This window comes from Setaria italica, chromosome II, assembly GCF_000263155.2.
Source record: "Setaria italica strain Yugu1 chromosome II, Setaria_italica_v2.0, whole genome shotgun sequence".
Lineage (NCBI taxonomy): Eukaryota > Viridiplantae > Streptophyta > Magnoliopsida > Poales > Poaceae > Setaria > Setaria italica.
Window position 1 is genome coordinate 48,748,752 of NC_028451.1, and position 13,788 is coordinate 48,762,539.

The 13,788-nt window shown below is 51.9% G+C and overlaps 2 protein-coding genes across 4 annotated transcripts in view; both read left to right on the plus strand.

Annotated features, from left to right (window-relative positions):
* LOC101763464 ((+)-neomenthol dehydrogenase) overlaps window positions 1-2,106 on the plus strand; it is a 13,581-nt gene extending 11,475 nt beyond the window's left edge. Inside the window, exons 2-6 of one of the 3 annotated variants that reach the window (XM_004958680.3) lie at window positions 366-410; window positions 488-734; window positions 824-901; window positions 1,098-1,283; window positions 1,400-2,106. In XM_004958680.3, the coding sequence (XP_004958737.1) occupies window positions 366-410; window positions 488-734; window positions 824-901; window positions 1,098-1,283; window positions 1,400-1,780 (937 nt within the window). In that variant the 3' untranslated portion in view covers window positions 1,781-2,106. The remainder of the gene's footprint in view (window positions 1-365; window positions 411-487; window positions 735-823; window positions 902-1,097; window positions 1,284-1,399) is intronic. The other 2 variants (XM_004958679.3, XM_022824078.1) reach the window with 2 other exon arrangements.
* A 61-nt stretch (window positions 2,107-2,167) lies between these two features.
* LOC101763059 ((+)-neomenthol dehydrogenase) lies at window positions 2,168-6,085 on the plus strand. The gene is made up of 6 exons (XM_004958678.3): window positions 2,168-2,697; window positions 3,765-3,809; window positions 3,886-4,132; window positions 4,222-4,299; window positions 4,820-5,005; window positions 5,133-6,085. Exons 1-6 carry the CDS (start codon window positions 2,513-2,515, stop codon window positions 5,511-5,513), a joined length of 1,122 nt encoding a protein of 373 aa, XP_004958735.1. The 5' UTR covers window positions 2,168-2,512; the 3' UTR covers window positions 5,514-6,085.
* Window positions 6,086-13,788: the final 7,703 nt, after the last annotated feature.

Consider the following 13,788-nt stretch of genomic DNA (forward strand, 5'->3'; position numbering starts at 1 on the left):
GTGGGGGGGGGGGGGGGGGGGGGGGGGGGGCGCGAACAGTTCAGTCATATCTTGGTCTCAGCCAATAGTCTGTCTGCTATTTGAGTGACTCTATAAATGTGAGAAAATACATATTCTGCTACCAGGTTACTTGAGCAGTTGTAATGAACTACCACCAACCTGCAGGGCCCAATTTTCTTGTCTACCATTTATTTTCCTTTCAGTTCTCTTAGTGATATTAATGAATTTCTAGTCAGGCTCTCATTGTCAGCGATAGGATCACAAATCAAGATTTCTACTCCCTCCCACTTCCCATTTTTGCATGCCTACGTGCTTCTACTGCTTTACCTGATGCCACAGGCCAACAAACTCATTTTGCTCCACAGGCTTTGCGCAGTAAGACATGACCGGGCTGAAGTGATTCCTGAAAGGTGATTTTTACAGTTTCGAAAAGCAAGCTGCTCTTTCATCGATGGACATTGATGCTGATATTTGGTGAATACGCCAGACTTGCGGTGGTCACAGGTGGAAACAAAGGAGTTGGCCTCGAAGTATGCCGCCAGCTTGCTCTCCAGGGTGTGGCGGTTATCCTTACAGCGAGGGATGAGAAACGAGGAAAAGATGCTGCCGAGTCCCTTCGCTGTGAATCCGAACTCACCAACATAATCTTCCATCAGCTTGATGTCAGAGATGATAATAGTGTCACCTCATTGGCCTGGTATATTGAAAGCAGATATGGGAAGCTTGATATCTTGGTAAATTGTAGTCTGTTATTCCTAGTATTAAATGGCACCTCTTTGTGTCTTTTGAGAATACATAAATGACAGTACAATGGGTGATACAGGTGAACAATGCAGCTGTTTTAGGAATTGTAGCAGATGAGGAAGGCCTGAAAGCTCTCAACATTGGTGCAGAGACCTGGGTAACACAATGCGCTTGTTCTTTAGCTTTCAGCTGCTTATCTATTTGAGCTGTTTACTTTAGATTCAGAAAGCTAGCTTTTTCACTAGGATCAACAATGCCTGTAGTTTGTTTTCTTTTGGGCATGCTTATGAACAACTTGTTGTCGGTACAACCAATGGTATGTGCTTCACTCACTGTTAATATTTGTGTTGCAGACATCTGGCAGGGCCGCTAATCTTCTTAAAGAAGTATTCCAGAATACCTATGACGAGGCGTTAAACTGTCTCAATACCAATTACTATGGATGCAAGCGGGTAACCGAGGCTCTTCTTCCACTTTTGAAGCTGTCTACATCAGGTGCAAGGATTGTTAATGCCTCCTCCCTTGCGTCGGAGCTGAAGGTGCATCGTCTATATCTATTTTTTCACCACTAAAATTCTTGCATTTCCACACAAACTAAGAAGACATTGATACTAGCAGCACTTACCGTAGCACATGTAATTGATTTTGTTACCAGAGAATGCCAAACGAGAAGCTTCGAAATGATTTGTGCGACATCAACATCTGGGATGAGGACCGAATAGAAGCACTGCTGAACACATTCTTGGAGGACCTGAAGAACGGGCGGCTTGAAGAGGCCGGGTGGCCCATGATGCTGGCAACATACAGTGTATCGAAAATGGTCATCAATCTGTACACCAGGATTATGGCAAGGAGGTACCCAGAGATGCGCATCAATTGTGTGAGACCTGGTTCCGTCAAGACTGACATTTGCTGGAATCTAGGGCTCTTGACGCCTGAACAAGGTGCAAGAGGGCCAGTCATGCTAGCTCTGCTCCCTGACGATGGACCAACTGGGTGCTATTTTGATCAGACAGAAATGGTGAAAATTTGGTGATCAACGGTTGAATGGATCGTTCGTTGGCCAGTTTGTGTGATATTATTTACCCAGATTGTGAGACAATAAGGGCATCTTCATATCTCTAAATAAACACAAAACACACGGTAAAATCTTCTCATGACATGTTCTTCTCATGACACAAAACACACGGTAAAACACACGGTAATGCCATGATTTGTTAGAGCAGTTGGTTTTGTATCCACATGTTCTTTGCTGTTCCGATTTGGAATAAATTTTCCATGTTTGTATTCTGAACAACAATAAAGAGTTGAGCTCATCGAATCCTAAAAATAAATAGTCGATTTTCATGGGGATTGATTTAACGTTTTTATGTTTGATGGTAGTAAATGCTGCACTTCTCTGTTTGACAGGTCAACAGCAGTTGCCTGTTCTGTTCCACCGAAAAATCATCCAACCTTCGCCAAAGCCTCTCCTCTACTTGGTTCACTGCTTCGTGGGCCCTGAGCAATTGCCGTCCGGAGCGCTGCTCACCTCGGACGCCGCCGGCGGCACATGGCTGCCCTGCCACAGAGCCCACAGCCCCGGCGCCGGCGTGCACATTGCAGAGAGCTTAAAAAAAAGTTAGGGTAATTGGTCGCTGATGCGGCGGCCAAGCCCGCTGCTCATTGCGCCCTCGCCTACCCTACCACACCCTCACAGGTGGCCGCCACCCTCTAGTCCCGCCAGAGAGCATGACAAGAGGTAGAACACGACGACCCCGAGCCCGAGATGCGCCACCTCGGGGCGTCCCCGAGCTCGCCTTGTAGGGTCCGAGTTCGACCCTCCGCCGCGGCACCGTTACCCCGCGCCCGTCTCCAGCCGCGAGTCAGCTTCCCTGCCGGCGCTCGCCTGGTGCACGCGCGCGCGGCCGCGGCAGCCGCGGGGGCGACGCGGGCATCGCCTCCGCAGCACAGGTCTCGTCCTCTCTCCTTGCGTGCGCGCGCGGCGCGGTGTCCCCCTCCTGTTAAACTCTCCATGGATGTATTGCTCTGCTATTGTCTGCTTTTCTTTTGAGCAAGATAATGCTATACAGATGTCTGAACTCTGAACACGGCTTTTGGATAAGTTAGTTTGCAAGTTTAGATTTTAATTGCGGTGGTTAGTTTGCAGATGTGGACAAGGGAGTGTCGAATACATTCATCCTTCAACCAACATATTATTCCACACAAATTTTCTTTCTTGCCTAATTTGTCGATACATATATGTTGCAAACTATCAAGTAATAGCCACGTGTATAACAGGCTACACACAATCAGTTAAACTGGACCTAAAAAGACCCATTTGTCAGCTGAGTTTCCAGTTCGTGTTACTTTTCATGTATTTTTTGACAAGTTATTTCAGGTTATCCCACTCCCCTCCGTGGGAAAAAATTAAGATATTATGATTTGACAATGGTTTTCGGTGAGCGTTCATATAATTGGCACAAAACAGGGTACCTTTTTAGATTGTTACAAATTAGAGTAATTTTTACATTCATCTGCTTTTAAATTTGTAATTGCAGACACTGGGAACAAATTAGAGTATTTTTTTTGTTTTATTTTTTTTATCTTTTAACATTTTTCTTTCTTAATAAAAAACCAGCTATGGCCGCACCCCCCCCCCCCCCCCCCCCCCCCAAAAGACCACTTCCTATGTAGCCGTGAGGGATAAGCGCTGCATCATTAAAACTTTACACTCCTATGTTGCACCTTCGTTTTTTGCTAGGATTTTCAGTATCAAGTATGTGGTTCTTGTTGGAGCCCAACACCTCCACAGCCTTGTACCTGGGTAGACTAGGACTGGTTGATCCTAGTTCTTACTTAGGTTGCTCTAAAATTGTTTTCTTCCAGTTCTCTTAACGCCATCAATGCATATCTAGCCACTTTGTTATTGTTGCGACCATGGATCATAAATCAAGATTTCTGTTGCCACTTCCCATTTTTGTATGCTTAGGTGCTTCTACTGCTTTACCTGATGCAACAAAGCTCACGTTGCTCCACAGGCTTGATGCAGTAAGACATGACCGGGCAGAAGTGATTCCTGAAAGGTGATTTTTATAGTTTCGAAGCAATGCTCTTCTTTCATCGATGAATATTGATGCTAATATTTGGTAAACACGCCAGACTTGCAGTGGTCACAGGTGGAAACAAAGGAGTTGGCCTGGAAGTATGCCACCAACTTGCTCTCCAAGGTGTGACGGTTATCCTTACAGCGAGGGATGAGAAACGAGGAACATATGCTGCTGAGTCCCTTTGCCGTGAATACGAACTCCCCAACATAATCTTCCATCAGCTTGATGTCAGAGATGATAATAGTGTCACCTCATTGGCCCAGTATATTGAAAGCAGATATGGGAAGCTTGATATCTTGGTAAATCGTAGTCTACTCCTATTCATAGTATTAAATGACATCACTTTATCTTTGAGAATACGGAAGTGACGATACAATGGTTGATACAGGTGAACAATGCAGCCATTACAGGAATTGTAGCAGATGAGGAAGGCCTGAAAGCTCTCAACATTGATTCAGAGACATGGGTACTTAGATTGTTCATTAGCTTTCGGCATCTTATCTATCTGTGCTGTTTACTTTGGTTTTAACCAGGATCACCATTTGTGGAACTCACACGCACTTGTTTGTAGGAGATAAACAAGAAGCACTTCAGATTTTTTGTGGTGCAGAACTAGAACCACTTTCTCTTTCTCATATTTACAGGGCTCACCTAGTTGATTTAACCCTAGAGCAACTTGTGTACATAATCAGCATGTTTCGAGTTCACATTGACCTCGATATACTACTTGACTCTTTAAGTAACACATGTCTCCTTTACTTATGTACACATGTCAAAGAGCACGCTCCTCATGTTCAAGCTAAAGCTAGACAACAAGATTAATTCTAACACAGAATGCATCTATAGTCTTTTGGAGTCAGAATCTCAATGCATGTTTTAATTGCTTTGTGTTTTGCGAGAACTTTATTATGGATGTCTGTAGAATTTTTTGTTGGCATGGCTACAACCAATGGTATGTGCTTCACTCATTAATATTTGTGTTTCAGACATCTGGCAGGGCCGCCAATCTTCTTAAAGAAGTATTCCAGAATACCTATGATGAGGCATTTAACTGTCTCAATACCAATTACTATGGATGCAAACGGGTAACAGAGGCTTTTCTTCCACTTTTGAAGCTATCTACATCAGGAGCAAGGATTGTTAATGCCTCCTCCCTTGCATCCGAGCTGAAGGTGCATCATCTGTATTCTTTTTTTTTTCACCCCTGAAATTCCTGCATTTCCACACAAACTGAGAAGATGTTCGTATTACCATCACTTACCGACTTACTGTAGCTCATATATTCAATTTTGTTACCAGAGAATGCCAAATGAGAAGCTTCGAAATGATTTGAGCAACATCATGATCTGGGATGAGGACCGAATTGAAGCAGTGCTGAACACATTCTTGGATGACCTGAAGAATGGGCGGCTTGAAGAGGCTGGATGGCCCATGATGCTACCAGCCTACAGCGTATCAAAAATGGTCATCAATCTGTACACCAGGATCATGGCAAGGAGGTATCCGGAGATGCGCATCAATTGTGTGCGTCCTGGCTTTGTCAAGACCGGCATCAACTGGAATCTGGGGGTCTTGACGCCTGAGCAAGGTGCTAGAGGGCCAGTCATGTTATCTCTGCTCCCTGACGATGGACCAACTGGGTGCTATTTTGATCAGACAGAAATGGTGAACGTTTGGTGATCAACGGTTGAATTGTTTCCCAGATTGGCAGTTAGTGTGGTGTTATTTCCCAGACTGTGTGTGGCTCAGACTATAGCGGCATCTTCAGATCTACTTATGACATCATGATCTCATAGCACACAAAAACGTGGTTGCCGCTGCTTAGTTTCGGTCGTGTGAAACGGTCGATCTACTTGCCGTTTTTTTGCCTGAAGTGCAGCACATTGTCCACTGAAAAAATTCTGCTGGGGAGGCAGTAATAAAAAGAAGCTTGGAGGCTGTCACATTATCTGATGCAGCTGATTGGAGTTTCGGATGTAGAACAGGCCCTGAAACATTGCAGCATATGCTGTTGTTCTGTGCTATAATTGTTCGAACAATATTTATAGGGTTTATTTGTGTTGCTGTTTGTGATAGCATAAATCATGTGTGTGTTGGGTGTGGTTGATGATGCATGTGCATCCTATCTATGTATGTAGTAGGAACTTATTTCCTAAAATGCCCCTCTACCTACCTCTGTCTATCTCTATATATGTACCCCAAAACTACTTTGCTATGTGTGGTCAATGGAAAAGATCATTTTGAGCCAACAATTGGTATCTAGAGTCTAATCTCTCCCTCCCTCTCCCATGCTCCTCTCTCGCCCCTAAGCCAAACCCTAGCCCGTGGGGCTCATATCCAGCGGCAGCGCACCCTCCCGGCCTAGATCCGACGGCCGGCGGGTCTCCTCCACCATCCCACGGCCCGGATCTGGCGGCAGCGGCTCGATTCCCCCATGGATCCGACGGCGACGGGCGGTGTTGACCCGCGGGCGGCAGCACGAATCGGGGCGGCGGCTCAGGTGGCGGGTTGGATCCGGTGATGGGCGGCGGCTCTTCTCCGGCACGACGGCGGCTCCCTCAACTTCCCCGACCCCTTCCTCACCTATGGCGGGCTCCCGACGGGCATCGGCGGCAGGCGGCGCTGGCCCGGTGGCCGGCGTGGCGCCCGCAGACAACGTGAGGCGCGCGGAGTGGAACGCGGCGCGACGTGAGAAGGAGGCGACTGCGCAGCAGCGCGCAGCGCGACAGGAGGAGCGGCGTGCGGCGGCAGCATGGCTACGCGACGCCGTGGCGCGAGAGGCGGCTGCAGATCGGGCAGCGCGCATGACGGATGTGGAGATCGCGGCGGCACGTGCAGCCGAGGCATCCCGCCTAGCCATCGAGAAGGCATGGGCGGACCGGCTGCACGAGGAGGCGGAGGCGAAGGCGACACGTGTGATGGCACGACGCGAGGAGGAGCTAAGGCGCGCGGCGCAGGGCAGCCGTCCCAAGCCGAAGGAGGCCTAAACAATCAGCATTATGAGAAACATCAATTAAACGAAGGCCTAAGATCCTCTTCTCTAGTTGCCAATCAGCATTCACATAATGAGCAACCACACTAAGGTAATCTTCCTTAGCATTACCAGACCATATGTCACATGTAAGAGCAACAGAGAAAACATATTGCAAAGAAGCCACAAGTTTAGTACGACGCTCATCAAAATACTTAACAAAATCTCTTGTGGTGGTTTGCCTAGACACACAACTAAATCTAGGATTATGAGCAATATTAATATACTCAAATGCATCAGACTCACCAAAGCATAAAGGAAGGTCTAGTCTAGCAATCAACCTGCACAACTGGATACGAGCAACTTCAGGATTGTACTCCCACATATGGAGAGAGCCATCAGGATTGTACTTGAGTTGGGACTGAGCCATATGTGAAGCTCCAAGCAAGACTGGGCACTTTGGAAGGTGCCTATGCAAGTGTCCAGTACCACTAGCAGACTTACCAGAATATACTTTCTTGCAACGTAGGCACTTAGCACCAATTCTTACCCTCTTGTTATTCATTACCTCGTACAGTGGCTCAAAGTCGTCCCATACCTTAGAGCTGCAAGAACGAGTCCTCTTGCTGCCCGTGCCCAAGGCGCGAGGAGGCACCGAGGGCGCCGCCGTTGGCGAGCGCAGATCCGCACGAGACGACACCTGCCACAACTGTGGCAGGATTGGCCACTGGGCTAGGGAGTGTCACCATCCGAGGCGCGGCTAGGCCCACGTCATGCGGGCTGAGGAGGAGGATGAGCCAGCTCTGTTTTTGGCTCATGGGAGCATCGAGCTACTTCCCGCGACATCAGCCACGACTGCTTTCCTCCACCCCGACGAGCCGCGTGCACATGTCTTCCTCGGCGATGGTACCAGCGACGACAAGATCGACGGTTGGTTCCTCAACAGTGGTGCTACACACCACATGATCGGGCGCCGGGAGTTCTTCTTTGACTTGAACGTCGACGTGCGCGGCTCCGTCAAGTTCGGCAACTCTTCGGCCATGGACATCAAGGGCATCGGCTCCGTTGTCCTCGTCGCCAAAATTGGCGAGCACCAACTCCTCATCGGACTCTTCTACATCCCCGCACTGAGAAACTCGATCATCAGCCTTAGGCAGCTGGATGAGAGTGGCTCGCCTGTGGAGATCGATGGCGGAGTGCTCCGGATCTGGGATCGACGATAGCGCCTACTCGCCAAAGTGAAAAGAGGGAGCAAATGTCTCTACGTCGTCTACGCGGAGGTGGCGCAGCCTCTCTGCCTTGCTGCCCGCCGCAATGACAAGGCTTGGCGGTGGCACAAGCGCTTCGGGCACCTACACCTCGAGGCCCTGTGGCAGCTCGGCACCAAGGAGATGGTGTAGGGCATGCCGTGTGTCGACCACGTTGAGTAGCTCTGTGACACCTGCATCATGACGAAGCTAAAGCGACGCCCCTTCCCTCACCAGGTGACCTTCCGAGCCAAGGAGAGGCTCGAGCTTGTGCACGGCGACCTCTGCGGGTCGGTGACACCGGCTACCCCTGGAGGGCGGCGCTACTTCCTTCTACTCGTCGACGACATCTCCCGGTACATGTGGGTGGTCCTCCTTGACACCAAGGGAGTTGCTACGAACGCCATCAAGCACATCCAAGCTGCTGCGGAAAACGAGAGCGGCCGCAATCTTCAAGTGTTACGCACCAACAACGGCGGCGAGTTCACAGTGGCTGAGTTCACGTCGTACTGCGTCGATGAGGGGATCCAGCGACACTACTCTACACCCTACAGCTCGCAGCAGAACGGTGTCGTTGAGTGGCGCAACCAGACGGTGGTGGCTATGGCCTAGGCCCTCCTCAAGCAGAGGGGGATGCCGGGCATCTTCTGGGGAGAAGCGGTGCTGACAGCCATCCACATCCTCAATCGCTTGCCCACCAAGGCTCTTGACGGCATGACACCAAACGAGGCTTGGCATGGGTGCAAGCCGGTGGTCGGCCATCTCCACGTCTTTGGCTGCCTCGCGTACGTCAAGGAACTCAACCACGTCAGCAAGCTCGACGACAAGAGCATTCAGGGGTGTTCATCGGCTACGCAGAGGGAGTGAAGGCCTACCGTATCCTCGACCCGAAGACACAGCGTGTGCGCACGGCGCGCGATGTTGTGTTCGACGAAGGGCGAGCTTGGGCATGAGGCAAGATGGTGGATGACGGCTCTACTCCGACGTACAGCGACTTCGTCGTCGACTGCATCCACTTCGAGGGAGCTGGGGGAGTGGACATCTCTTCTTCATCAAGCGTGCCTACCCCAGTCCTCATGTCTCCATCGACTACAGCGAGCTCTTCATCGGCGTCGGCGAGTACTCCACCTACTCACGCGAGTACTCCTCCGGGTGCGATGAGGAGCTCACCGCCACCACCACAGCCGGCCACGCCACACACTCCAGCGTCGATGACTACTCTGGGCACGACTGCATCAACATCAACTCACGACGAGCATAGCCCGGTGGAGTTCGCCATACCGCTCTCCGACGACGAGGACCGCGTCGACACGTACCACGATGGCGAGCCTCTGCGGTAACACACCATGGAGGACATCCTTGGCGACCAGCCGGTGCCGAGACTTGTACTGCATGACCTGGAGGCAGAGTTGCACCTCGCGTACGACAACGGCGAGCCTCGCTCCTTCACTAAGGCTGAGGGACACACGGCATGGCGCGCCGCGATGAAGCTGGAGATGGAAGCTGTTGAGAAGAACCGACTTGGGAGTTAGCTGATCTTCCTCCCGGTCACCGCGCAATCACCCTTAAGTGGGTGTACAAGCTGAAGAAAGATGAAGCCGATGCTATCGTCAAGCACAAGGCTCGCTTGGTGGCACGCGAGTTTGTGCAGCAGGAGGGGGTCAACTTCGACGATGCCTTTGCTCCTGTTGCACGGATGGAGTCCAAGCGTCTCCTTCTCGCGCCGGCAGCCTAGGAGGGCTGGCGCGTCCACCACATGGACGTCAAGTCGGCGTTCCTCAACGGCGACTTGAAGGAGGAGGTCTACATCCACCAGCCGCTGGGATTTGTCATCCCCGGCAAGGAGGATAAGGTGTTGTGCCTGCGCAAGGCCCTCTACGGCTTGCGGCAGGCACCACGACCTTGGAATGTCAAGTTGGATTCCACCCTGAAGACTATGGGCTTCGAGCAAAGCCCGCACGAGGCAACTGAGGCAATGCCTTGCTGGTGGGCGCCTACGTCGACGACTTGGTGATCACACGCACCAAGGACGAGGAGGTGGAGGCGTTCAAGGAGGAGATGAAGGCTGCCTTCCAGATGAGCGACCTGGGGCCTCTCTCCTTCTACCTAGGGATCGAGGTACACCAGGACGGGACTCCGGCATCGCACTCCGACAAACCGCCTACGCCAAGCGTGTCATTGAGCTGGGTAGGCTCACCGACTGCAACCCGACTCTGACTCACGGCTGAGGAGGTGGATGCTACACAGCACCGGCGCCTTGTAGGGAGCCTTCGCTACCTCGCCCACACTCGGCCGGACTTGGCATTCTCCGTCGGCTACGTCAGTCAATTCATGCAGCGACCGACACGGAGGACTAGCAGGCCGTCAAGAGGATCCTCCGCTACATCGTGGGGACTCTCAATTACGGCCTCCACTATTCGAGGTGTTCCGGGGCGGCACACTTCATCGGTACAATGACAACAACCACGCCGGCGACATCGACACCAGCAAGAGCACGAGCGGGATGCTCTTCTTCCTCGGCAAGTGCCTTGTCAGTTGGCAGTCGGTCAAGCAGCAGGTGGTGACCCTGTCCAGCTGTGAGGCTGGTGTGGCGGAACCACCTCGGATTAGCTTGATTAAACATGGTTAAGTCACCTAATATACGACACTCATGCCTTAGCCAAGTTAACACAAAGTGCCGTCGGATTTCGTCCGATTTAACCACTTGAACAGGACCGAGTTAGCAAACTCACACGAAGGTGAGCGGTTCCAGAGAATACAACAAATCCACTGAGTTAAACAAATTGGCCGTTTCAGTTCCACAATAAAACAAAATCCGAGTTTTTACATTGTTCAAAAGGAAACAACAGAAGGTAAAACGAGCGGAAGCTAAACGTAGGGGTCGGACGTCCTTGGTGAGGCCAGCCAAGATATCAGTGCTCCCTCTCCTCGCCGTCCGAGGAGGGATCCCACTCAACCGTCCAACCCGGAGGGAGTTGGGGCGGCCAAGTGCCAACAGAAGAAGGCTCGGGAGCAGCAACTTCACCTGAAAAAGAAGAGCCACAACAAGGCTGAGCTACTAAGCTCAACAAGACTTAACCGACAGGAGGAAGCTACTCCACCACTTCTAGACATGCAAGGCTTTTTGGCTGAGGGGTTTGTTTGCCAAGAAGCACTAGGTAGATCCTTATTTTCAAGGTTTTAGCTCATATTCTAAGTTCATTATCCGGTCTAAGTTAGCAACTTACTCTAAGCAAACATAGAACCAACCAAAGGGTGTATATATAACATCATCAAAACCATATCATCATCATATTCCTTTATTACTCAGGGTAGCATAGCGTTCAAGCAGTCTCAAGCTGTGAGAGGCAGACGAATCGATTCGAGTTCTTTAACCATGCATGGCGAACCTAACCTCACGACTTCCGCGCACCACCGAGGGTCGCTTCCTGTGTCGGTCTTCCCCATCAATTCCCTAACCCGTGTCGGGCCCATTTCCTTTGGTGCAATGTTCCACAGACCCGGCCTCTGCCATTCTGTGACCACACTTGCCACCACGTGCGGCCGCAGGGGAAACTCCGTTCCAAGGACAATGGGGCGACCGCTCACGTCTAGGTTCAATCCGGTACTAGGCTTCCTCATCCCATAATAAGTATGAGGTTAGTACTTTGAAACACTTGATCACGAACACCACCGCTGTCGGGCCTAAGCAAGTTTCATAGACAGACGGGGCGAACAGCCGACCACCAAAGAGTTAACCCAAAACCCTGTCCCGTCCATCGTCCTTATAGTTGTGACCGAAGGAGAACAACCAACTCCTACAACTCGCGAGTGACAGGAAATCACTCGACTTTTACCACTTCCTAATTAAGCAAAGCATCTACTCGGTCCAACAGCTAGTGTTCAGCTCAAGGGGTCTAAGTTATGTATCTAGGGCTGCAAACAACTCCTATACGTAAATGCACAAACAAGATGAAGAAGGCATGCGCAAGTTTGGGGAAAACTGGGTTTATGCTCCGGGGCTTGCCTTCAAACGAGGAGGAGGGGAGCTGATCTTCTGCTTGGGCGGCTTCGACTTCTGGAGGCGGGAACTCGGCTACAACTCCTTCTTCTGGTGCCGGGTACAACTCGTAGAAGCCGTCGGCGAGATGCAGCTCTACACGAATGCAATGCAAGGGTTAGCACTTTAGACGGTTATTTCAACAGCAACTCTTGCAAGGTTTAACCCAAGATTTTGTAGCAAAGCTACGGAAAAAGGTGGGAAAGTGTACTTGGGTTGGTGGGGTCACGATATAAGGGTCGGATGGAAAGGAACTTATGATCGGACCCTTAGACTAGAGGAATAGAGGCGTTGGGGGTCCTCAGGCTTAACGCAGAGAAGTCCCCGATTTTTACACATATACCCTCGGGTCAAGGAAAAAGATACAGCCGAGCCCTCGGGCGAGGCGGAGGAAGGGTCAGCGAAACAGACGGGGTCGGGCGAGACGAAGAAAGGGGTCGGATGAACAGAAGGGTCGGACGAGACGGACAAAGGGGTCGGCAGCTTACCTTCGGTTCACAGGTGAAGCTTGGGGTCGGGAAGGAGTAGACTTGGGCGGAGGAACTGGAGCACTAAGACTCGCAGCGGCGATGTCCGGCGGTGCTCCGGCGGCGGCGGTGTTTCTTGTGGGCAACAAGCAAGCTCTAGCTCAGCGCGGAGGAGCAAGCTGCTGGGTGGATTGGAAGGGCGGGCGTGGAGCGGAGAGGAGAGTTCCTCAGGGACTTAGACTGTAGCGCTCGAGCACGAAACAGAGAGCAAGGCGGGAGGGCAGCGATGGCGAAGGGGACTCCGGCTGGGACTCTGGTGTTCCCTTTTTATAGCTGCGCGGGAAGAGAGAGCTGGAGCAGCACGAAGACCGGGAAGGAACAAAGGATTGCGCTGCCATGGCGGTGATTGAGCAACGAGGGCGGTGGAACAGGGCTTCAGGGACGACACCGTCGGCCATTAGGCATCAGAGACCGGGCGGCGCAGGCGCGGACTTGCCGGTGGTTGAGATTTAGCGGAGGCGGGCATCGTCGTGCGGCGGATCTGATGGTTGTGACAGGGGAAACGGCGCTAGAAGCGAGGGCGCACAGGTGAGCAGATAGGCGGGCTGCAGTCGCGCGGGCGAGCGCGAAGCAACAGACCGTCGGAGCGCAGCACTGACAAGGCGGGAGAGGAGCTGTCGCGGCCGAGGTTGGGGTTAGCGGAGGAGGAATCGTCGCGTAGTGCAGACCGGGGCGGCGCGACTGTGGAGGGCGGCGGAAAAGCCGGGAGGCCTCGGGCCCTGCGGCCGGGGGTCCGGTGAGGTGATGATGGGCGCGAGCGGCGAGGCGCTGCAGAAAGAGTTGCAAAGGGCTTCCGCTGCGATTGGGGAAAGGGACGCGAGAATCCATCCGATCGCGGCCGGCGGCGGGGCGGAGCGGCGGGTGTCGGAGGAAACGAGCCACGCGGCGGAGAAGCTTTGAAGCGGGCATGCTACTCGAGTGCGTCCGCACCGTGAGATCTGGGGAAAAGATATGCGGGTCCACCGGTCAGTCTCGGTTGGTCCTCTGCTCAGATGGGGAGGAGACACTGTGGGAGGACTTAGAAGGATCCGGCGGGGTGAGTTGGGGTTGGCAGGGTCGGAACTGGGGAAACGGTAAAGTGGGGTCGGTTCTCAGGGGTCGGAACCGGACTGGAGGTTGAGCACTCAACTCGGGAAAGCTGAGACAGGGGATTAGGGTCTCAGATTAAGAT